The sequence below is a fragment of the Spea bombifrons genome, chromosome 6 (assembly GCF_027358695.1).
Source record: "Spea bombifrons isolate aSpeBom1 chromosome 6, aSpeBom1.2.pri, whole genome shotgun sequence".
Taxonomy (NCBI): Eukaryota; Metazoa; Chordata; class Amphibia; order Anura; family Pelobatidae; genus Spea; species Spea bombifrons.
In genome coordinates, this window is record NC_071092.1 from 20,664,625 (window position 1) to 20,687,977 (window position 23,353).

The window sequence follows — 23,353 nt, forward strand, 5'->3', positions numbered from 1 at the left end:
TAATGTTTAGAGAGACTTTAATATATTTTTAATTTAATTTGTCAAACATTTGAGAGACGCATAATCATATATCTCAGGGCTCCACTTGTAGTGTAAGAAAAAATGCCAGCTAAAGTCATTTGAAAAAGAAAGTACACCCGCTTTGAATTCTATGGTTTTACATATCAGGACATAATAACAATCATCTGTTCCCTAGCAGGTCTAAAAATAATGTAAATTCAACCTCACATGAACAAAAACACATGACATATACTGTGTCATGTTTTATTCAACAAAAATAAAGCCAAAATGGAAAAGCCATGTGGGCAAAACTACGAACACCCTTACTGCTTCAATTGGAATTAAGATGCTAATGCTAAAATACAGGTGCTGCTAATCAAATGCCCTTGATTAATTGATCATCAGCAAGTGTGACCATCTCCATAAAAGCCAAAATTTTAGCTGTTTGCTGGTGTGGAGCGTTTGGGTGTATGTTAACACAATGCCAAGGAGCAAAGACATCAGCAATGATCTTAGAGAAGCATTTGTTATTGCCCATCAGTCTTGGAATGGTTAGAAGTCAATTTTCAAACAATTTAAAGCCCATCATTCTACAATGAGAAAGATTATTCAAAAGTGGAAAACATTCAAGACAGTTGCCAATCTTTCCAGAAATGGACATACCAGTAAATTTACCCAAGGTCAGACTGTGGTATGCTCAGAGAAATTGCAAAAAAGCAAGAATTACATCTCTGACTCTACATGCTTCAATTAATTAAATGTTAATGTTCATGACAGTACAATTAGAAAAAGACTGAACAAGTATGGTTTGTTTGAAAGGGTTCTCTCGAAAAAGGACAGTTTTGCAAAGTTGCATCTGAAGAAACCACAAGATGTCTGAAACAATGTCCTTCAGACAGAGAAGACCAAAGCATATCAGAACGAACACACCTCATAACAACTGTCAAGCATGGTGGTGGAGGGGTGATGATTAGCAGCCACAGGACCTGGGAATCTTGCAGTCATTGAGTCGACCATGAACTCCTCTGTATGATCCCAAGAACACCAGAAAATCTACAACAGAATGGCTGAAAAAGAAAAGAATCAAGGTGTTGCAATAGCCCAATCTCTGCTCTGGTGGGACATTAAGAGAGCTATGCATAAATAAATGCTCACAAACCTCAATGAACTGAAGCAACGTCATGAAGAAGAATGGGCCTGGACCTTTTAACCCGTTGACGACACTGGCTTGTGCTATGACTACGTCTCTGTGTCCTGGACCTGCTATGCCGTTGCTGATCCCTGGCTTGTTCTATGACTACGTCTCCCTTACCTGGAGCTGTTAACCTGGTGCTGACCCCGGCTTGTGCTATGTTTACGTCACTGCCACCAGGACCTGTTCACTTGTCGTTGACCCTGGCTTGTTTTGCGGCCACGCATCCGGTTCTTGAACTTGACAGTTCTGCAGCTCCCAGAGTTTATTCCTGGAACCCAGTCACCGACTCCATTTGGGGCTGTATGCCCTTCCAGCTGGGGACCCTCAGCCAGTGCTACAGGTGCTGCTTGTTCTTGGATAGGAGTAGCGGTGGTGCCGAAAAAGAAATAACTTATATTTTGAAAGTTATGCGTGACTCATTACGTTAAAAAAATAAAAAAACAATAATCCTTGTGTTATTGCCCTTGATATGAGTTTTCAGGAAATGTATACAGTTATTTATTTTGATAACTTATAGCTGTTTGGCCATAGGATTTATCACTTGTCCCTATCATAAAAGACAATTTTGTGTTAATATAACATTTCAGTACAAGTTAACAAAAAAATATATTTAAATCCACACGTATACAATAAAATTATAACCTCATCCATTTTGGTAGATTTATAAAGTAAAAAATAATGAAAATATGAAATTTTTAATATGGTGTTTCACAATTCACAAAATTCCCAAAAAAAGGCAAACATTTGCTAAAAAAAAAAACCCCAAACCCATATGTTGTTTGCCATAGGTAAAAGTTAAAAGTAAGGTTGCGGAAATATTTGAAAATGTTCTGGCCTCCCAGGGGGTGAAATCTGGCCTAACCTCCCACACTTAAAGGTTAAAATGTCTTTTTATAGAATGCAGTTTTAATCCCTGTTAATCTCATCCTTGAAATGTGCCACATCATTTGGGGGAAATTTAAACCATAGATTAATACATATATTTAAACATAATTTAAAATATATTTTACCCCTTAACATCCAGTGACGTGCCAGGCACATCACGTAAAAACTGTCAATGACCAATGAAGTGCCATGGCATTAAACAAGCTTAAGAAGTGATCTAAGATCGCTGTCTTCACTTAAACAGTGTTGCTGTAGTGCCTCGATGTTGAGGCATTCAGCAACACCGAGATTGGCAGCAGGGGCCCCATGTGGCGTCCACGTCTGCCATACACTGTAGGGCGGAGGACTCCTGATTTGAAAGAGCTATGTATGCTTACCCATTAAATTACATATTACTGCAGGGATGTCCCTTCTTGCTGGAGAGACCAGCCAGTGTTAGCCTTTTATAATGAATACTGAAGTGAGGAAATTGTAACCACAACTCTTTTGCAAACTCCGCTGTCAAAGCTTTAACCCCCTAACGATCAACGATTGCCTCCTAAACTTAAATTAGATTTTTCAAGTGGGAAATGGGATACAGAAAAGAAAAAACAGGGGGGGGGGGAAGTACGCATCAAGTCCACGTAAACAATATGTCCCTCAGTATAGGTGTCCATAAGCAGTAGTGACCCACAAGGCTGTAGCAACAATGAACAATACATAAGTGTAGTATAGGTCAACACCTATGTCAGGAGCATGGTACTATGGGCCCGGAGGGGAATGCCAGGAGCAAAGAAGACCAAAGACCGAGGCAGTACGTAGGGAGGGAGACACATAAAGGAAGGGCCAGGGGAGGTGAGAGAGGGTAGGGAAGGGGAGAGGGGGAAGAAAACAAAAAACAACAAATTACAATAATAATAAAAAGGGGGGGGGGAGGTAATGTCTTCTACCACGTCCCCATTTCATCAACCACTGGTCGTTTGTTAATATTATCATTTATTGTTTTATATAGCGCCATCATAATCCGTAACGCCGTCAAATATACCACTTACTTTCCTTTCTTAGGGCACTCATTTCCAAAAATATCATGTATTAATCGTAATAGTGTTTCCAATACAAAGCGTTAGCGACGAAAACGAAGATAACGGTTTTGACATAATCATACAACCTTGTGCTTGTAAAACACATATTGACAGTTTAAAACCAATCAGCACCTACTTCTGTGAAAATGGAGGATGATTTAGCACGCAGTAGACTGGAAAAATAAAGGCAGGGAGTATGCAGCCAATCAGGGTTTGCGTGTGTAAGCGAATGATAGCCAACCAATTCCAACGTTCGTGTCAAAGCGAGTTCTCGCATAACAAGAACGCGCATTTGTGTCTGTGGCTTGCTACCGGGTCCCGCCAACCTGAAGCAGGCAGTCTTATGTGAAGCGAGCTACGTTGCTGTTATATTATTTCTTTTCTCGAACACAGTGGAGTTTTCTTTTATCGCACGGGCTTTATACACAGGGTGGGCTGAGCTCGAGCGGGAGGCTATTTTACTTACGTCCTGGGCCTTTTCTTCTATCAAGATGTCGGCGCAGGCCCAAATGCGCGCCATGCTTGACCAGCTCATGGGGACCTCTAGGGATGGTAAGATGTTTGTTGTGTTGTCTATCTTACTGGTATCGTCTGTAGCATTGTATTGGTATCACGTGAGTTATCCTCTTAATTCATTGTGTCCTTAAATCCGCCACATCGTTTTCATTTTGTTCGGGATTGAAGGTTACTATTGGGTTGGGATGATTGACAGTGTGGTTCTCCCAGTGATTACAAACTACCGCATTTGTTAATGGTGTTGCGGATGCATTGGCGATTTTTAATGATTGTCAGCCTCTAAGTCTGGGAAAGTTCATTCGGCTGTGTACGTGTGTGTGTTTAATCAGACCAAGCCAACTGTTAATTCCGGAAGTAATGAAATATTTCCTTGGTTGTTTTGTACAGACATCCGAAGGGACATATGGTACGCAGTTTTCGTTTTTCAGAAATGATTTTTTTTTATTTTTTTTTTAAAATCCTGGTACATAAAGTTAGTCAGTATGTTACCTGTAAGTTTGGGTTTCCCGGGCATACATAATTCTGCTTGTTGCAGACTCTTTAATGCACATTACAATTGAGTGTCGCCTTTTTTTTGTTAGTATACCACAGTGGATATGTATGAAACATCATACTACCCTTTAACTGCATCCCAGGATTATGGAGAATGCTTGAATTGATTGCCTTTTTGTGGGTTCAGGCATGCCACGTACTGGAACATAGCACTCTAGGTGGCCGCTAGCAACCTGTGACTCGATATTGCCTTCAAGCTCCAGTTTTTATTCTATTCAGGGTAACATTTATTCAGTGGTAGTACTCGTTCTCTAGATGATATTTCCAACGTAGGAGAGCATGCAAGTTAGTTGTCCAGCAATTAGTTGTTTTGTCCTATACAAAAACAATCTATTTTAAGCCTTGAATATATGTATTGTATTAAGCGCTGCATAAAACTGTTTACGCTATATAAATAAAAGATAATAATAATTAAAGGGGAGGGGGAATAGGTCTTAAACACCTGACCTAGAAGGAGCTGCCCTCCTCTGTAATCTGATACTTCTTACCACTGCTCGGTGGCAGGTAAGCGTTCTCATGGAAATCAGCGGGGGCTCTCGTCTCTTATAAGGGTCTGAATAGAACCCTGCCTGCAGCCTTCACCAAGCCGGTGCTAGAGTTGACTGGGAAAAGGTATGACATGCAGGGAGAAGTACGTATTTGGCTGAACACATATCCTGCACGCAAAATAGTCAAGAAGATGAAAAAATGAGTGTGGCTGACTTCCTCCAGCAACACCTTGAAAAATTAAAAGGACCACACAGCTATCATATGGGTTAAAGTGCATATGATGACTGGAGTGTCCCTTTAATGCAACTTTTTAAAAGTTGTAATAGGTACCTCACTGTATATGTGCAGAAACAGGTTTGTTCTTCATGCACACAAGAAACTGTAATACATATATATTTCATTTGTAGTCAATGCAGCAAGGCTACATTTTTAATCTTGCTACAATTTACTGTATGTATGATTAAACAGTGTTTCACACTTAATTCACTTTTAATACTGAAATGTTACCTCAAATTGATGTCATATAAAGATCTCTGGAGGGTCCCCAAACTCTAACTTAATGTATGACCACAAAAAAAAGCCATAATAGAACAATTCTATGAAAGCGTTTGCACCCTTCCAAACTTTTATTTTTACTTATTTGTGGCATTAAAAAGTTTCAGACCATCCAGCTAATAAGTAAACACAAAATGCAGCTTTTAAATGACCATTTCATAAGAGTTAATAAAAACTTGAATCACCCACATAAAAATGTAATTGCCCCTCTAAACCTAATAAGTCCACTTCCGGCCAGCAGCAGCGGAGGTTGTCTGCACGCATTACGCAACGTTTGCCGGGTGCCAGAGAGGAGGATCCACTGCAGCGCTGCAGGTGACCTGGATCCTCCTCTCTGGCAGCCGGTGGACGTCTATGAGATGCGCTATATCTTATAAGCTCCAGCAGAAGTGCTGGCCAGCAGCAGAGGTTGTCTACGTGCATCTCGCAGATGTTCACCGCATGCTCCTGCTAGACACCAAGGAGTCTGGGAGGTTAGAGTGGCATATAGGGGATATTTATCCAATTAATGGAAAAAAATCATTATTTGTGAAAATAATCGTTAGTTGCGGCCCTAATCCAGAAGTACAAGGTGTTCAGTGGGCTGGTATTATCATAGATGAGCTAGTTGGACCTTTTCAGGGTTGGAGGTGACCTCAAACTCAATTCTCAAAATATTGCCGGTTTTAAGTAGACTTACCGGCAGCGGTAAAAAAAAGTCCATCTTTCAATAAGATTTTTATGCAGGACAATGCTCCATCACATGCATCAAAGTACTTCCCTGCGTGGTTATCCAGTAAGGCCTTAAAGATGAAAAACTGACATGGCCCCCTTCCTCACCTGACCTAAACCCTGTTGAGAACTTGCGGGCCCTTCCTCAACGGCAGATTTATGCTGAAGGACAACAGCACACCTCTCTGAACAGTGTCTGGGAGGCTATGGTTGCTGCTGAACAAAAAGTTGATCGTCAAGAAACTGACAGACTCCATGAATGGAAGGCTTACGTCGGTTATTAAGTGTTGGCTCTATTGGTCACTGATTTGTTTTTGTAAATGTCACAAATGTTTGTACGTTTTGAGTTTGTTTAGTATTCTCACTTTAATAGATTGAAATAAGCCTGTAAGAAAATTATCGGTTTTAATTTAGTTGCATAATTCTTCACACTAATACTTGCCCAATAATTGTGCACACATAGATATTCTCCTAAGAAAGCCAAAGACGTACTTTCGCTTAAATATTCATGTTTAAGGTTTCTTATCATATTGGATAGACCGAGAGCAATGTAGTTCAATAATAAAATTAATCTTGAAAAGTACAATTTGCCTAATAATTGTGCACACAATGTATATGCTGCACATTTTTAGTTTTACTCTTTTGGCAACCAATCCTGTTATTGTATTGTCAAATGTCATAAGACTCTACCGAACCGGCCATGTTTTTTGTTTGGTTTGGTTTGTTCTGGACCTTGACCGTATTAATGGAAATCCTTAAAATACCCACAATACCGTCACACTAGATCACAGATCCAATTTGTGCAAGTACTTGCCAAATGAAGACTCTCAGTATAATAAACTAAATTTGCAGAGATGTATACCCTCCACCCAAGTGTGGATGGGCCCCTGATGAAATTGAAAGGTACATTAAGCTATATATATTAGGGCTGCAACTAACGATTATTTTCATAATCTTTTAGTTGGCCGATTTATTTTTTTCGATTAATCGGATAAAAAAAATTAAATTTTTCATTTATTTTAAATTATTTAGTAAAGTAACATAGGATGTTAAAAACAAGCGGCAGAATAAATTTTTTTTCTTGTTTTTATTTCCCCAACCTGCCCCCCAGTTATGCATATTTGAGCCCAGGCTTGCCACACTGCCCTCCCCGACATGCCACACTGCCCTCCCAGACATGCCACACACCTTATATACCCTATATGCCTTATACCCCCAGATATGTCACTCCGTCCTCCTCAGGTATGCCGTATACCCCCCTGATATGCCATAGTGCCCTCATAGGATTTGCAGACTCGTTCACAGACACAATACATTTTATAAATAAAAACAGGATTAATCTTCACTGCCCCCAGGATTTAGATTCCCCTCAGTTTGCCCCCCTTTACCTCTAACTGCACCTTAAGGTAACCTTATTAAATTAACCCTCAGTCCTCAGCATTAAATTAATACTGAAGAGAAGACCCCATTAACCACAACTGCCCCTAAATTAACCCTGAAGACCCCATCAACCATAACTGCCCCTAAATTAACCCTAAACACCCCATTAACTATAACTGCCCCTAAGTTATCCCTAAACACTCCATTAACTATAACTGCCCCTAAGTTATCCCTAAACACCCCATTAACTATAACTGCCCCTAAGTTAACCCTAAACACCCCATTAACTATAACTGCCCCTAAATTAACCCCCACCTCCCCTAACTTTCAGCAGCCCAAATATTAATTTTATACTCAGATGAGTGTCACAGCCATGGTGATGCTAAGGAAATGGGAGGAGCCAATTGGCCATTTGGCTCCACCCCTTTCTTTCCCTGTCGATTGGCCCCGCCCCTTTCTCCAGCAGCGATTGCAGGGAGGGACTGGAAAAAGGAAGTGGGCGGGCTAATTGGCAGTGACTGCAGGGAGGAACTGTAAGTAGCAACTGCTGCTGTGACTCCTGTGAGTCACAGTAAACGGATTATAACATGAGCGGTATTTTTCAGAGCATTTGCTCTGAAAAAAACCTCATTTTATAATCTATTCAACTAATCGATAATTAAATTCGTTGCTAACGAATTTCATTATCGATTATCATCGATTAGTTGTTGCAGCCCTAATATATATACCATTTAAAGTGTTGAAGATCTAAAAGAACATGTTATAGGCTCTGAAAGTGCCACATTATCTACACAGGCATTCTGAATTTGAGGGTAAGGACTATAGCTTTGTATCTCCAGGTTGCCCAGACCATATGTGAACAAGTTGAGAAATTGTTTTGGGACACAAACCTTAACAAAATGTATCATCTATTTGATTGTTATGCTAGTGTACCATTAAAGTTATTTTGTTTTGAAGCTGCTGCCTACGGGACAGTAAGAAATAAAATAGAAAATGCTTCTGTCAGCAAATACGCAACTTAAGGGGGAATCGGCAGCGCTTGGCCAACAAGAACTATTGGCAGTTAAATATAGGGCCTACTGTCTGTGATACATGATGACACAACACTGCCAGTTAAAGTCTGCAGCAGAGGCAGGTGTATTTAAATAAATTAAATAAATAAAAAAAGTCAGCATGTGTAAAAGGATGCAATAAATCAATGGGAGGGATTCATCTTGCAGAGCATTTAATACAGGCATACCTTAAAATAAGGAGGAAAAAGGTACAAAAAAAAAACTGGTAGTTTGTTTTCGGCTTGCCATTAAAAATTCATTTTTATTTTACAAAATACAAACAGTGAACAAGTTTTCATTTCTGGAATTTTGTTTCTACTTGGTCCAATGCAAGCACATTTTTTTAAGAATTCCCTCAATCCCTAGAAAAAATGTGGAGTGTGCTGCCAAAATTGGAAAAAGATTGTCCTTACTGTCTCCTTCGGCCAGGTCTCTCTATAATGACCTCTTTCAGTAAGTGGCACATGCTGTAAGCTAAAAGGAAAAACAAATCCATTTAGTTTTTACCACCCCTCTTTATTTTATTTTTTACAACCAACTTTGGAAGGTGTTTGGAACAACTGCATTACACATGCCAATATGCCCCTAGATAGATTAGGTTGTCTAGTTTTCCAAAATTGTATGTGTTGTTTTAATTTAAACTATACTGTAGGGCCACCATACTGCCTCAAACGAGACTTGGGCACCATAAATCCAATCTGTGAAAACTTTCAAATTTTGAAACTGAAATGCACATGTGGGCCGTGGCGTTATCCAGGGAGTGTTAATTGAGGGTGTTTTCCTGTCTTTTCCAGTATTCTAATGACGAAACCCACTGCAATATTGGGGAATGTTTTTTGCCTGCTTCTTCTTATATTTCATATTAAATCATAGTGTATTTAAGTGAGACTATCTTCAGAAGAAAGCCCTACTTGTTCTAGGGGGGAAATGTTGTGTGGGTATAAGCAATGGAAGATTGGGGGGTTAAACAAAGACATGGCAAGAATTCTTCAAGAGTAAAATAGTCTAAAATACACGTATCCTTAACCCCTTAATGACAAAGCCCGTACATGTACAGGCTCAAAATGCATTGTTTTCAATGGGTTTAGGGACCGCCCATTGTCCTTAAGGGGTTAATGGGTTAGTGTTGGTGGATGGCAAAATAGGTGTTCTATAATCAGCTAAGTATATTTGGAGACGGCATTCCATCAGTGGCAATTAACGACATATTCACGTTACGGTAGAGTAGTTGTAGGAAATATAAGTTGTCCCAGCGCAATAAAAAGGATATTCTCCTTTTTATTGCGCTGGGACAACTTATATTTCCTACAACTACTCTACCATAACGTGAATATGTCGTTAATTGCCACTGATGGAATGCCGTCTCCAAATATACTTAGCTGATTATAGAACACCTATATATATTTTTATTTTTGTTTGGTCGCTTCTTAATTGGGGGCAATCCAAAGTCAGTACTTGAACAACCTTTATACTGCAGTTGCTGGTTTGTGCAGAACACACTAAGCTGTAAATTTAACAAAGTGAAACCTCTCAGCAAATTTGTAAATTGTTAACTTCTGGGCGCATACACTGTCAATCGCTGCATGACTTTACAGTATAAATCCAAAGAAACTGCAGGGGTTGCTGATTCACAGAGCTGTTTTACTGCATGTTTCTAATACACTTCTTAAATTCAATTCCATTGTATGTGCTCTACAGCAATGTATAAGCACACACAGTTTCTGCAGAAATACCCGTGAAGTTTGTTGCCTTCAACATACCTGTTAATGTTTAACATCATTGATAGGAGCAAGCAAGTATTCAGTATTACTGAAAAGCTGTATTTCGACATAACATTTTCTTACTGCTATACTAGCTAATATATGTTCATATATAGACCCACTATCTAATCTTTACAATATGGCATTCTGATTTGTTTGCTTACATTTCATAATTCCTTTTGTTAAAACAAACCAAACTTATAGCGGAGGTTTTCTCACAGTATCTGTTGCATAAATAGAACATTCTGTCAAGCTCTGTGAAACTGCATCTCCTGAAAGAACAAAATGGGTTGGGTTGTAATCTGTTATGTTTAGTCTCAACATTTACTTCTTGATACTGTGTTGAAAATGCTGGGGAAAAACTATGTATTTTATACAAACTGAACAATCTGGCCCCCTTGTTTTATTCATAAAGGTTCAATGTATCTTTGCCTGCCTACTTCAATCCGCAAGGGAGTTACAGAAAGGCCCCGCATTCGCCGAGCCGTGAGTTATAACAAACTTTTCAGATGTGTTAATGAATGTGGACAAATGCAGTTGTATAACAAAGCTTTAAACTGTAACAGCTGCAGGCCCAAACAGAGCCAGATATTATTTATAAACTACATAATAGCACTAGGGCAAATGCACCCTCGTTACATGCATACATATCACCTTTTTTACCCCTTAATTCCTATAAGAGAGTTTTTTATATATATAGTTTTTATGGATATATACCGTTCTAGACTTTATAAATCATTTTTTGCATGCAGTTTCTAAGGAAGTCAGCCTGACTTCTGATATAATGGTTCTTAAATTGCATGATCCTTCTTGTTTTTCTGCCAAAATAACCCAGTGTCTTATATAAGGTTAATGCTGTATGCCATTATGTTAAAGACTAAATACGCTGGCACTGTATGTGTTCTACCCCATGCTCTGTGTCTTAAGATCATATTGTAAACAGTGCCCAATCATTCCATAAATCCTGCATTGTTTAGCAGATGAGTAAGGTATATAGATATAAATGTCTAACCAATGTGTCAGATTACAAACTAAATTGTTGAATTAATCCATTCAGCATTTTTTTTTTTGTTTTTTTTAAACCTGTCATAAACCTACACCAGTTTACCCACAACTGGCACCTTAGTTGTATTGATGTGCCTCATTAGCATAACAAAACCTTACAACATTGACGGATAAACTCACTTTGTTTTTAAAATGGTTATATATGGCTCACAGTAGCCCTGATTCCTTTCCCTATAAAACAGCATAAAATGTTCAATAGTTTGAGTAATAAGCAGAAGACTAAAATTTTTTTTTCCTCAATCATTACCAATTAGTTTTGTCTTAACTAAGGTACAGCCTTCATTTTAAAATACGAGCAAAGTATAAGCTACATTTTAAAATGCAATGCTTAAAGCTTAATGGAATTTAAAATTAAGTAGATGTCAACAGGTGCTTATGAAATTGCCGTTAGGTTGCAGCTCAAACTACAAAAAGTCTGTTCAGCTTCCGTAACACATTTTGAAACCTGGCTATATAAAAAAATTTATATATATATATTTCTAGTTTCCCTCTTCTGTTTGTGGTTTGTTGCCACTCTAATCTAAATCAAACATACCTTGTGGTATTTTGTTAGTGCTATTAGTTTCTCATGTCATTTTATGAAGTGCAATAAAACAAACTATATTATGGTCCTAAATTGTTAGTGTTATATGCACATTGTGCTGTGAAACCCTGAATATGGTATGGTAGACTTAATTTCTTGTCTGCCAGTAATCCAGGAAAAACACATTGTTGGTTTAGACTGCTATTAGGCAACTGCTAATGGTTAAGTAGATTCTTGGATCCTTCCCTCTGTTTTCCAATTCTCTATTTAAAATCGGCACTACTAAATTATAAAAATAAAAAAATATATATATCTGTGCTCCAGCTCATCACATCATGAAAAGTTTTGGCAATCAACAAAGCACGCCATAGGTAATGCTGGTAAAATGTTGCATCCTAAGTATTACTGGGTGTTGACTTGTGTAAGTACCTCTCAGGTTTGTATGCATCAAAAAATCTTGTCTATTGTAATGTTCCTTGTCATACTACAGTATTGTATAAAGGAAAAATGGCCTAATCTTATTTTATTGTCACAGAGCCTACAGTTTGTATCCAGTGTTTCTTTGCATTTATAGAATGCATTGTATGTTATCTGTTGGCCTGTGAACAATTATTGTAGTCATGAAACTAATTTGTCCATGAAAGGCCAAATGGGTATTCAAGAGGTTTTCGAAAAGATGGATGTTTTGTCCTTAAAATGCCTAGGATAAATCAAGTGAAGGGCAATTAGGTAAAACTAACTCTGCCAATAGATTAAATGTTTAATTGAATCAATCCTTTTTTTTTTTTTTTTAGATTTATCATTTGGTTACTTGTGCTACTGCTAAGTAATTGCAGTGTGCTCTAGGCATTAGCCCTGCTCTCCTCCAAATAAGTTTGCTTTAATTCCATCTACAAATGTTTTCCTTTGACCCAGTTTAAGAATGAGATATACACACAACCATATTTGCGTGCTTATTGTGGAGATTGGGTAACATTTAGCCTACAGGGGGAACAACATTATAGTTGTGTGAAAAAGAAAGTACACCCTCGTTTAATTCTATGGTTTTACATATAAGGACATATCACTCGCCTGTTGCTTAGCAGGTCTAAAAATGAGACAAATACAACCTCAGATGAACAACCCCACATAATGTATTAGTGTCATGACTTATTCAACAAAATTAAGCCACAGCATTTTAATCTGGGTGAGCTCTGGACTTTGGCTAGGCCATTGCAACACCTTGATTCTTTTTCTTTTTTTCCCAGACATTCTATTGTAGATTTGCTGGTGTGCTTGCGATCATTGTCCTGTTTCAAGCTTTTGGCCAAGCTTTAGCTGTTGGACACAGAGCCTCACATTTAACTCTAGAATGTTTTTGGTATACAGAGTTCATGTTCCACTCGGCTTTTATCGAGATGCTCACACTTGCTGATGATCAATTAATCAAAGGCATTAGATTAACACCATCTGTCTGCTGTTTAGCATCTTAATTCCTATGGAAGCAGGTTATACTTTGTTTTTCACACATGGCATCTACATTTTGACTTTATTTTTGTTCATCTGAGGTCATATTTACCTAATTTTTAGACCTGCTAAGGGACAAATGATTATGCCCTTATATTTACAAACATGGAACTCAAAGAGGGTGTACTTATCTTTCACATGACCTATGTATGCAAGTAATCTAGTGATACTTATATACACTTGTAACACTGTGATCAAAGGAATTCAAATTTCATAACCCCAGATTTTTCTAACAGCAGTTAAATGCTGTTGTGTAATATAAAACACACTTGTCTTGACTAAGGCAAGGCTAATTATAACCTGCAACATTTATTACTCCCTTCATACAGTGTTCTTGATGTTGCCTGCTAGGCACAATGAGGGCAGAATGAAAGCCCCAGTCTGACCCAGTGCTTGACTGTACCTCAAGTTTTTTTTAAAGCACTCTGGACAAGTACGTTTGTTTGTTTACACACCTTTTACACAGATTTCAGGTAACCTTGCTAAAATCTGGTCACTGGTTAAGAAATGGTCCTTTTGCTTTATTTACTCGGCAAACCTTGTTGCACAAAAAGTGCAACAACTAACTTGAATAGCTGGAGAAGAACTTGCATGTTATATGATGTCAAATTTGACTTCTTTTGGGTCATGAACGTTCATCTTGTCTCACTTAGAAGCAACTATAGTTTTTGCAGTAGTTTTCGCTTAAGATGTGATAAAACGGGTAAAAGGACATGTTTTAATTTATTGCTGTGATTTTAATACAGACTTTTCTTTTGTAGGTGACACAACACGTCAGCGTATCAAGTTTAGTGATGAAAGGGTATGCAAAAGTCATCTGCTCAACTGCTGCCCACATGACATTCTTTCTGGGACGGTATGTACTACTGCTTTTAACCTTTATATTGCTCCTTGTAAGTGTCTTATTGTATATAGCATGCAGGTAAGAAAAAACACTTACTGGATTCCACTCTGATACTGTAAGTATTACATGTTGTAACTTTTTATGTTTTTGATAGGATTACTCAGATGTAAGTATTTTTATCTTGCTTACCTTTTCACTATTTTCATATTTTCTGCTATAACTAATCATGTTCTCAACCTTCAACTTTTCACTCAATGTATTACTAATATTCAATAAAAAAAACGTGTATATATTTATCTAGTTTTTGCATAATGTTTTCAAATGCAGGGCTTGACAAATTTGTTGTGAATCTAGGCGCCAGGTAAAAAAGTTAGGAGCCAGGATTTTTTTGAACTAACACTTGGTCAGGAGTGATCTGATCATCATCAGCCCACTTACTAAACTCACAGCGCTTGACCTGGAAGCACCCTGGACTTTCAGGTCAGTGCTGTTTTTTTTTTTATTAATTTTTTAATTTTGTTTTTTTTAACTCTTTCGATGCTGATGTTCCATTGGAGCACAGCATTGATTGATATTTAGTCCCCACAAGCTTGTGGGGACAAATGTTAACCCCTGCAATGCCACGAATGTGTCATACACAATTGTGGCATTGAAGGGGTTAACGCTGCACTGTCGCTCTCATGGAGCGATCAGGCAGCAGGGGGTGTTGGGGCTGGTCTCTACACTCATGTGGAGACCAAAGAACCCTCTCCCCTGTCCCTGAAGCTGCCTCTGGCAGCTGGGACTCAATTGCTGGTCTATAGACCAGCCATTGCAGGGAGGGGAGTATTTGATGACTGCTGTAGGCTTCCAGGCCTACGGGAATCATCAAAGGGCTTGTGGGGGCTCGTTTTTGCTGTTAGACCACCAGCAGCAGAGCCCCGTACAAAATGGGAATTAACCCCTAAATGCCGCGGCACTGAAGGGGTTAACGCTGCACTGTCGCTCTCATGGAGCGATCAGGCAGCTGGGGGGTGTTGGGTCCGGTCCCCACACTTGTGTGGGGACCCAATCAACACAAAACCCCCTTCCCTGAAGCTGCCTGTGGCAGCTGAAAACACGATTGCTGGTTTTGCAGCAACCGGGTTTTCAGCCTACAGGCTCACTCCGTGGGAGTGATCTCAGGCTCGGGGGCGGGCTCTGAGTGGCTGTGCTGTCTGCCTCCTGTCAGACTCCTGGGCAGACAGCAGCAGCAGCAGTGCCCCCGTGTGGTGACTCGGCCTCTTACATCCACAATTTTTTCTGGATGTAAGAGGCTGACAAAACCTAGGCGCCAGGACAAAATTCTCTGTCGCCATGGCGACCTGGCGCCTGGGATTTGTCGAGCCCTGTTCAAATGGCTGCATATTAGCCCAATCATCTAGACCAGGGCTGTCCAACTGGTGACCTGCATCCTAAGCAACAGGGATAGACTGAGCTATGGGTTCAAACAGGGCCGGTCTGACATGGACTGGGCCACTCTCGCAGTGGCCCACGGACCGGCTGGCCCACCTGGAAATCTCCCAGGGGCCAGTGCGGTCCTGCTCACGCGGGCCACACCTCAAAGTAGCACGTTGGACGCCCCTGCTCTACACCAACAAAGTTGGATAGCGCTGATTTAGACAAACTTCCTGACCACTTATTGCATTGCTTTGTGGTAAGCAATAGAATGACTCTGCATGCATTAGATTTTTATGCCGGTCGCCCATTAAAGTTAAATAAAGGCTTCTCTCTAGATTGTAAGAACATGAGCCCTCCATTAATGTTTGTTCCTGTAAAATTGTTGTGCTATATACGACTAATTATACCGTGTCTACTCATTGTACAGTGCTACAGAATCTGATGGCGCTATATAAAACAAATAATTCTCTGAAGGTTACTCTTATTATCTTGCAGGGATTTTCAGAAAATAATAAATATTTTCAGATGCACCACTGACTGCATGCAGTAGAATACTACTCATAGCGGTATCCAAATGTTTCTTGCACTTTATGGCAACCAGCTATATTTACATGTTTAAGGATATATTTTTTTTTTTTTTTTCTTTTGGAAAAGCAAAGCACTAAACTCCTGTAACAATAACTAATAGTAATATAGTGTTTTATTTTTATGATTTTTAACCCAATGTATAGAGTACCATTTTAATTTCATCAAATTATGTTAAGGAATTAGGCTCCTTAATGGTTTGTGTCATTGTTATGTCTCCTTGCAGAGAATGGATCTTGGAGAGTGTCTTAAAGTACATGATCTGGCATTGAGAGCAGATTATGAAATTGCATCCAAACAACAGGATTTCTTCTTTGAACTTGATGTAAGTCCATGCTCACTAATGTGTGCTTGCTATTTTTATTAAATATAAGACATTTAAGAGTTTTCGTTTAAGTTGTGCACAGAATAAAAAATTTTCGCTCAAAGGGACATTTTACTGTCTATGGCAGCCCCACGAAAGAATGCATGTTAAAGTACTTAAATGTGTGTGCTTCAAAACCAAGAATAATCACTTACCTTAGAGGCTGAAACTACTGGCTTCCTCTGTGGTTGACTCATTCCCACTACTTGTTGTCTACCTGCCACACACACACCTGGTCAGGCTCTGCCACACACACCCACCCACATCCGGACGGGCTAAGCTACAGCAATAAAATAAATATATATTTTCTGCACTGCTTTTTTTTTTTTTTTTCGACAACCCCCCCTTGTGTGTTTTGCCTCTTTTGGCCTTGACCATGATGGGTACAAAAAAAAACACACCCCGGTCCTTAAGGGGTTAACTTTATTTTAACCCCTTGACTGCTAACAGCATGGTGCCATCGCTAGCAGTCCCAGTCAGGTGCTAACAACGGCACCATGCCGTCACTAGCACTACCCTACCTTGATGGAGGTCTGTGGCCCTCCATCACCACCTGCCCCTCACACTGAAGGGCCTCACCGGGGACACCCCATCTGCCAGGTGACGTGATGCGATGACGTCACCACGCAACTTTATTAATAACTGACAATTGTCAGTTAAAGAGGTATGGGGGCATGCTGCTTAGATGCCGGTATCTAAGCAGCTACAGACCCCCAACATATACCGTTGGAAAGGTGATCGCCTCGCCTTTCCAACGGTATAAGACTTGTAAAATAAGCTTGCGAGCAGGGCTCTCTCCACCAAATGTATCTGTTTGTCTTAGTCTGTCAATTCTTGTCTTGTCATATCCCTTGAATTTATGTATTATGTATTTATTAAATAAAGGATAATAATAATAAAATAAGTTAAAAAGAAAAAAAAAAGATTTGGGGGTCTCTAAAGGCAGATAAATAAAGATCAAAATTGCATAGAGACCCCCAAACTAAATTATCTAAACATAAATTTAGTTTAACTTTAAAAAAAAAAAAAAAAAAAAAAGTTTAAGTATTCTAGCTAAGTGATCACTGTGGTAGCCAATGTTACCACAGTGATCATATAGCTATGAAAAGTCACATTCCCTTTTTAAAAATGGTCAATACTAAATTTTAATCCCATGATCCCTTTGATCATGGGGTTAAATTTAGCCAATGGTAGAGGGAGGCAATTTTTGAAATCCTGATGAACTGCAAATATTAAAATCAGCCATTTAGCCTCTGTGGTACGTGAGTAACCATCTCATGCCTGGAGCTCCTTGCATTTTTACTGCAAAACGTATTTTTGCTGTAAACATGGTTTTGTTTTTTTTTTTGTTTTTTTTCTCCCTTTACCATCATTTCTTTGGGATTGTAAAGGGAAAGAATGGTGTGTGTGCTTCTGTGAGTGAATGTATGGAAAGTATGGTGTGTGTGTGCTTCTGCGAGTGAATGGAGATATGAAAGGCGTGTGAATGGTCAGTAATTAAGGTTGAAGCCTTGATGTGGCATTACTGCTCACATAGGAAGTTAAATTATGGCACAGAAAGTACACATTTGCAAAAACTACACCCCTTAGTGCATCAAATGAGGGGCTACATGTGTTTCTAGTACAAACCTGGAGTGCGCAAGACACAAATGAACATGTGACTATGGTTAGAAAAAAACATTTTCTATCCAAAGCGACATATTCCGTGCACTCAACTTTTGTCTTAGAAATACATGTAGCCCCTCATTTGAAGCTCCAAGTGGTGTAGTTTCTTGAAATGTGTACTTTATGTACCCTAATTTAACTTCCAAGATGTCTAGACCAGTTTAACTTCAGATATGGCAGATTTGAAAATCTTGTTAAAAAATTGTCTTAAAACATTAAGGGGTGATGCCTGCAATTAGACAGCTCAAGACAGCTGGAAAGTTAAATTATGGTACATAAAGTATACATTTGCAGGAACTTTGCCCCTTGGCGCATCAAATGAGGGGCTGCATATAGTAGCACAAGACTGGAGTGCGCAGGACATAAATGAACTTGTCGCTTTTAATTTAATTATTTTTTTATTTTTAGAAGTGTGATATTCACTTATTTGTTATGCACGTCAGATTTGTGATACAAATACAAATAAGACCTCATTTGCTGCAGCTGGGGGTGTAGTTTCTAAAAATATATAGTTTTGTTGGCATATTTTAACATCCCAGGCAGCTAGAGCTGTTTAATTGACGGCAGCCATGCATTCAATTTAAAGATGTCTTTTGTGATAGTCTAGTAAATTTTAAATTTTAGCAATACAATATTAGAAAAACAGTCTACTGTTCTCAATTTCAGTTTATTTTAGACTGGTTACCTACTACAAATATTTAGCAACACAGGTTTTGATGGTAGCGTTTAGAAAAATAAAATTACAAACTAGTTTTTATTGAGTCAGAAGTGAAAAAATACACTTTTTTTTCCCGTTTTTGGCTTTTTCGCAAGCTCAATGAGACATACACATATAAAAATGGTATATGTGGAATCTGCTGGGTGTGCTGAAAAAAACAATACATGGTTTGTATAGCTTTATTCCCAAGAAGTGATATATTTGTTTTACAGTTGCCTTTCTTTTGCTACCAGGTAATTTTTAAATGTGATTCTTGTTTTACAGGCTATGGACCATTTGCAGTCTTTCATTGCTGATTGTGATAGGAGGACTGACATTGCTAAGAAAAGACTTGCTGATACTCAAGAGGAGATAAGTGCAGAAGTAGCTGCTAAGGTCAGATTCTATTTCTTTTACCTTTTTTTTTTTATTTTATTCAACCATTTTATCACTAATGCATGCCACAGACTGCAGTAAAATGAAGATTTTTTTCCATTTTTAACAAGCTAATTGCTGTAGATTCGTAGACTCCACCCCATTATATGCAAGCACAAAAACTCCTTTTAAGCAACACCTTCCGAGCACAGAAATTGTCTACATGCATGGGAATGGCATGTTTTTCTTGAATCTTATGTGAGTCACGGCAGAGGTCTATAAAACTGTGTGTGTATGTATGTATATGTGTATATATATATATGTATGTATGTATGTATGTATGTATATATATGTGTGTCCAAGTGAGATTAAACACCTTTTCGAAATTCCTGGGGTGCTTGGTTCCGAATGTTTGTTTGTTAGACCGCTTAAGGTGCATATGCTTTTTCCCCAAATATGGAATCCATCCTAGGTAGGGCCCTGATCAGAGATGCAATGTAGACATTGTTAATGTTATAAGGTACTTTTGTAGCTGGAAACTGATTTTTAAATGGAATATCTTGGGCATACAGAGGGATGTACATATATTGTAATACAGCTGTCATCACCCTCTGTAAAATAACAGTATCCTTGTCATCATTCTATTGCTTATATAAGTTGTAGGTGCTAAAAGTGCATGATAGAAGGCTGGCATGCCTGTGTATTCTCTACCTATATTTTGTTTTGGATCCATTATGTTATGTAACGTTCTGATATGTACCTAAAAAGCATTATAGACGGTAACCTACATGGGTTACATATGCAGTCTGTAGGTGTGCCAACTACATCTTTTGGATAAATGGGTCAGTGGAGTCTGTTTTAAGAAAGGGTATTTAATTCATTATTTTTGCAATTAGGTTTAACAGTTGAGGTTAAGTAATTTTTTTTGGGGGGGGTGTCTCGCATTGTTATGGTATTGTTGGACATTAAACCTAGGGCACTGTATGATTTTCTTGTTTAGGCTGAAAGAGTACATGAACTAAATGAAGAGATTGGAAAACTGCTGGCAAAGGCAGAGCAACTGGGAGCTGAGGGGAACGTTGAAGAATCTCAAAAGGTTATGGATGAAGTTGAAAAGACAAGAATTCGAAAAAGAGAAGCAGAGGTTTGTAGTTCAATACCATTAAGAATAAAATATTTGTGTTTGCCCAAATGTCTCATGTATCCATATTTAAGGTGTTTAGATGCCTTAAATTCAGACAATGACATGTAGAGTATTGGCTTTCTAACAACTAGACTTGCAGGCATGATCATTGTTTAAATGTTTGTCGTTAATTGGGACAGATATTTTACTGTTGCTTGATATGTTTTTATCCAAGAATTCAGTTCTTGAAAACACATTGCTCGACACATACATGCTAGTTATTTTCTGCGTAATAAACCAAGTTATTTACACATGAATAATGTGTAACTTGTGTATTATAACACACTTTCTAAAAACAGTACAGACTCCGTTCTAGTTCTGTTAACTTCCTAGTCTATGCCTGAAGAAAAATGTTTATTTTATAAAAATACTTTTTTATACCACCAATGTTGGGGGGGGGCATGAAGTCGGCAAACATGCTAAGCATACCCTCTAATGTGCCTGCTTTAAACCTCTGATGATAAAGCTAAATAAAAAGACAAATTACCATGCAGATTGTGAATCCAAATTTTCCAGTATTGGTGATCAGCACCAAGTCCCAATACAAATCGTATATCCCAAGCTACACAAAAAGTACTTTTTACATATGTAAATGAAAAGTGTGTGTGTGTTATTTATATATATGTATATGTGTGTGTATTTATTTATTATAACCATTCGGCCCAACCGCTGAATACGTTCCTTGGTTCCTGGCCTTATGATGTTTGCATGAATGCAGGCGACCGAAGGATCTCAGAGGGCCAACAGCCCGCCAGCCAATGATTACCAAAGATAGCTGCATAAACATGCATGGCTGCCGCATCAGCTAGGATATGCAGAGAACCCTCAGATGCCTGTGGAATGAACGTAGAAACGCAGTTCCAAAGCCATAAGAAATTATCCCGCGTGGCCAGGTCTGCTTGGGCTGGTATGTCTAAATTGATGACGGCGTCAGAGTCCGGGGCTAATGGGAGCAAGGCTAGGAGCCTGGAAATAAAAGCCAGGGGCTGCTTATAGATCCAGAAGTAACCATTGTGGCAAAGTACAGTCCCTCCCACCTGATACTGTGCCATTGCCACAGTGAGGGTAAAATAGGGAGAAGCTTAAAGGCCTCGGATATATCTGCCTTTGACAACCAAGCGTCCCTACCTGTCTGTATGACACTCTGTATGGCCATGTCAACTGACGAATATTTAAATGAAAACTCTTCTGATGGAATCAAGAAATTAAGACTAGGAACAAGCGAAGAATGAGACGTAGACAAGTCATAACACCGGAATTTGTTTTAGGGCTGCAACTAACGATTATTTTCATAATCGATTAGTTGGCCGATTATTTTTCCGATTAATCTGATAAAAAAATGTAAATTTTTCAGTTACTTAAAATAATTTAATAAAGTAACGTAGGACGTAAAAAACAGCAGAATAAAAAAAACTGCATTTCTTGTTATTTCCCAACCTGCCGCCCCCCCAGTTATGCACATTTGAGCCCAGGCTTGCCACACTGCCTGCCAGATATGCCACATACCCCCAGACATGCCACGCTGCCCTCCACACACATGCCTTATATGCCATATATACCCCCAGATGTCACTCCGTCCTCCCAAGGTATACCCCCATGATATGCCATAGTGCCCTCATTTTTGCAGACTCGTTCAGACATACTTTTATAAATAAAGGGTTAATCTTCACTGCCCCAGGATTTAGATTCCCCTCAATTAAATTAACCCTCAGTATTAAATTAACCCTAAACACACCATCAACCACAACTGCCCCTAAATTAACCCTAAACACACCATCAACCGCAATTAACCCTAAACACACCATCAACCACAATTAACCCTAAACACACCACTAACTATAACTGCCCCTAAATTAACCCTAAACTTTCAGCAGCCCAAATATACATTTTATACTCACCAGTTAGATGAGTTCTTGAGCCATTTGGACAGTATAGGAAATGGGCGGGGCCAATCGGAACTTTGGTCCGCTCCTTTCTCCCTGTCCCTCCTTGTAGCCAATCGGCAGTGACTGCAGGGAGGGACTGGAAGAAGGAAGTGGGCAGGCCAATCGGCAGTGACTGCAGCGAGGAACTGTAAGTAGGAGCTGCAGCTGTGAGTCAGACTAAACAGATTATAAAACGAGGGGTATTTTTCAGAGCATTTGCTCTGAAAAAACCCTTATTTCATAATCGATTCAACTAATCGATAATGAAATTCATTGGCAACTATTTTCATTATCGATTTTTCTATTTTATCGATTAGTTGTTGCAGCCCTAATTTATTTGAAAATTTGCCCTGAACTACACCAATGAGGTGGACCCTTCAAGTATGAAAGGGGGGGGGTGTGGTGAATGGCCTTATGACAAACACTTTCTCCAACTTGGAGTGAAGCAGTTTGGAGGAGACCTGTGGGTACAGCTCTGCTGACAGCAGATTCTGCCCTTCAAAAATGGACTGGGGGGGTGATCAGACCCATATGAAAGCCTACAGTGAAACCAGTTAGTAGGAATTCTTTAGGCTGCTGGGACAGGTGATGTCTAAACCAGTAATTCTGCTCTCGTTAGGCTATGGTCCAGGCCCTAATGAGTGCTACCCTGTTTGGACCCCCTGGCAGGGGTCGCGGGAATAGAGTCCAGTTCTTCGCTGTACGTGATACATTGTGTCTGGGAGAAAACAAATGAACATGTGTTAAAGAAAAAAAGGGGAGTGTCAGGAAATGGGTCCATACAGACTACTGTAATGACTCAGAGTGCCCAAAGATTGTGTTCAGGAGTTGTTGTACAGTAGTGGAGTCAGAAAGGGCCTGCAGGGCGACTGCACTCTCCCAGGCGGGCGTCTAGGGTTAAGCAGCCGCATACCAGCACCCTGACATAGCAGCGGATGAAGTCCAGAACAAAGCAGAACTTGGAGATATCCTGCAAGCACCCTAGAGCAGGCATGAGACATAGCACTGGAATCATGTGCAGGATGCTGCAGGCTAGGAGTAGGGAA

The 23,353-nt window shown here is 39.2% G+C and overlaps 1 protein-coding gene across 2 annotated transcripts in view; it reads left to right on the top strand.

The window, feature by feature from the left end:
- The first annotated feature begins 3,413 nt into the window (after positions 1–3,413).
- The window catches only part of LUC7L2 (LUC7 like 2, pre-mRNA splicing factor), a 28,623-nt gene continuing 8,683 nt past the window's right edge, over positions 3,414–23,353 (top strand). The window contains exons 1-6 of one of the 2 annotated variants that reach the window (XM_053469084.1): positions 3,415–3,693; positions 10,572–10,642; positions 14,012–14,106; positions 16,325–16,423; positions 19,110–19,220; positions 20,200–20,343. In XM_053469084.1, coding sequence (XP_053325059.1) covers positions 16,328–16,423; positions 19,110–19,220; positions 20,200–20,343 — 351 coding nt within the window. In that variant the 5' untranslated portion in view covers positions 3,415–3,693; positions 10,572–10,642; positions 14,012–14,106; positions 16,325–16,327. Of the gene's footprint in view, positions 3,694–10,571; positions 10,643–14,011; positions 14,107–16,324; positions 16,424–19,109; positions 19,221–20,199; positions 20,344–23,353 lie in introns of both variants that reach the window. The other variant, XM_053469083.1, reaches the window with a different exon arrangement.